This window comes from Rhincodon typus, unplaced genomic scaffold (genome assembly GCF_021869965.1).
Source record: "Rhincodon typus isolate 14 unplaced genomic scaffold, sRhiTyp1.1 hic_rhity00000097, whole genome shotgun sequence".
In the NCBI taxonomy this organism is placed as follows: Eukaryota; Metazoa; Chordata; class Chondrichthyes; order Orectolobiformes; family Rhincodontidae; genus Rhincodon; species Rhincodon typus.
Genome location: NW_025965735.1, coordinates 110,604 through 111,780, shown reverse-complemented (window position 1 = coordinate 111,780; position 1,177 = coordinate 110,604). Strand labels below are relative to the sequence as shown.

General features: G+C 56.2%; 1 protein-coding gene across 1 annotated transcript in view; it reads left to right on the top strand.

The window, feature by feature from the left end:
- Window positions 1–1,133, top strand: part of LOC109926349 (neural cell adhesion molecule 1-like) — a 5,397-nt gene extending 4,264 nt beyond the window's left edge. The window contains exon 6 of the mRNA XM_048621193.1: window positions 304–1,133. Coding sequence (XP_048477150.1) covers window positions 304–343 — 40 coding nt within the window. The 3' untranslated portion in view covers window positions 344–1,133. The remainder of the gene's footprint in view (window positions 1–303) is intronic.
- Window positions 1,134–1,177: the final 44 nt, after the last annotated feature.

Genomic DNA, 1,177 nt, shown 5'->3' with positions numbered 1-1,177 from the left:
GGGGGGGGATGGTCACTGAATATATTCAAGGGTCAAGGCTGGCCACATTTTGATTGAGGTGAGGGAGAGATGAGTGTTGAGGGGGGCTGCCTGAGGGGTTGGGGGGGGGAGGGGTTGGGGGGGGGAATGGAGGAAGGGAGAGGTAGGGCAGTGGATATGAGGCTGCAATGAGATCAGCCATTGACCAGAGAGGTAGCAGGATGGATGGGCCGAACGGCCAATTCTTCGCTTGAAGAATGTGGGATGGCATTGACCTTCTATCTTTTCTTCTGTTTTTGTTTTGTTTCAATCTGGCAAATCCAGGACTGCGCCTGTGCAGGGCAGTGCAGTGAACCAGCTCTGAGAGACTGTCTTCATCCTTCTCCGACCCTTCCTCCATCCCACTGAGTGTCCCCTCACCTTCGCACCCACCCACCCATCCTCCTGTCTCTCTCCCTGTCCCCGTCCCCTCAGTGCCTGCTGAATGGAGGAGACGCCAACAGGAACCAATGGGATGTCTGAGCAACCAGCAAGGAATTGTTAAAGTCAGCAACCCCTTCTCCTCTGGCTCCCTCTGTCTCTCCCTCCATCCCTCACTCACCGGGGGGGGGGCGCAGGGGGAGCTGACTGGGCGGTGATCGGGATTCTTTGAGTCTGAAACGATTCCAGAGACTGACTGACTCTTTTTTTAGCCTTGGAAACCAGGCCTTGACACTAGGCCTCGCCGGCAGCCATTTTGTTTGAGTAACTAGACTGGATCCCTTTTCAAACTCAGCCTCGGCTGTCCCCTGGCTTGGTCAGAAACTATTACCCACCAACACCACCCGGGAGGGGCACTTTGTGAAGAGTGGCCACAACGTCTACCTGCATTTATGGAGCACCTGTCGGCAACCACATTCCCCAGACGGGTCTCCAACCCCATCAGTCAGTCAATGGCGAGCCAATCAACAAACGCGATACTGTGGGGAAGGAGAAGATCGGCCAATGGAGTCCCGTTTGAACGAAATTCTTTCGGGATGATGGACAGAGAGGCAACTCCTGAGCTCAGGACCCCAGGCAGCTAAAGGCACGGCCCCCAGTGGCGGAGTGAAGGGAACTGGGGGGATGCTAGAGAGGCTGAGATCGGAGGGTGTTACAGAGATAGGGAGGGTGTGTAGGGGCTGGGGGAGGTGACAGAGATAGGGAGGGGGTGTAGGGG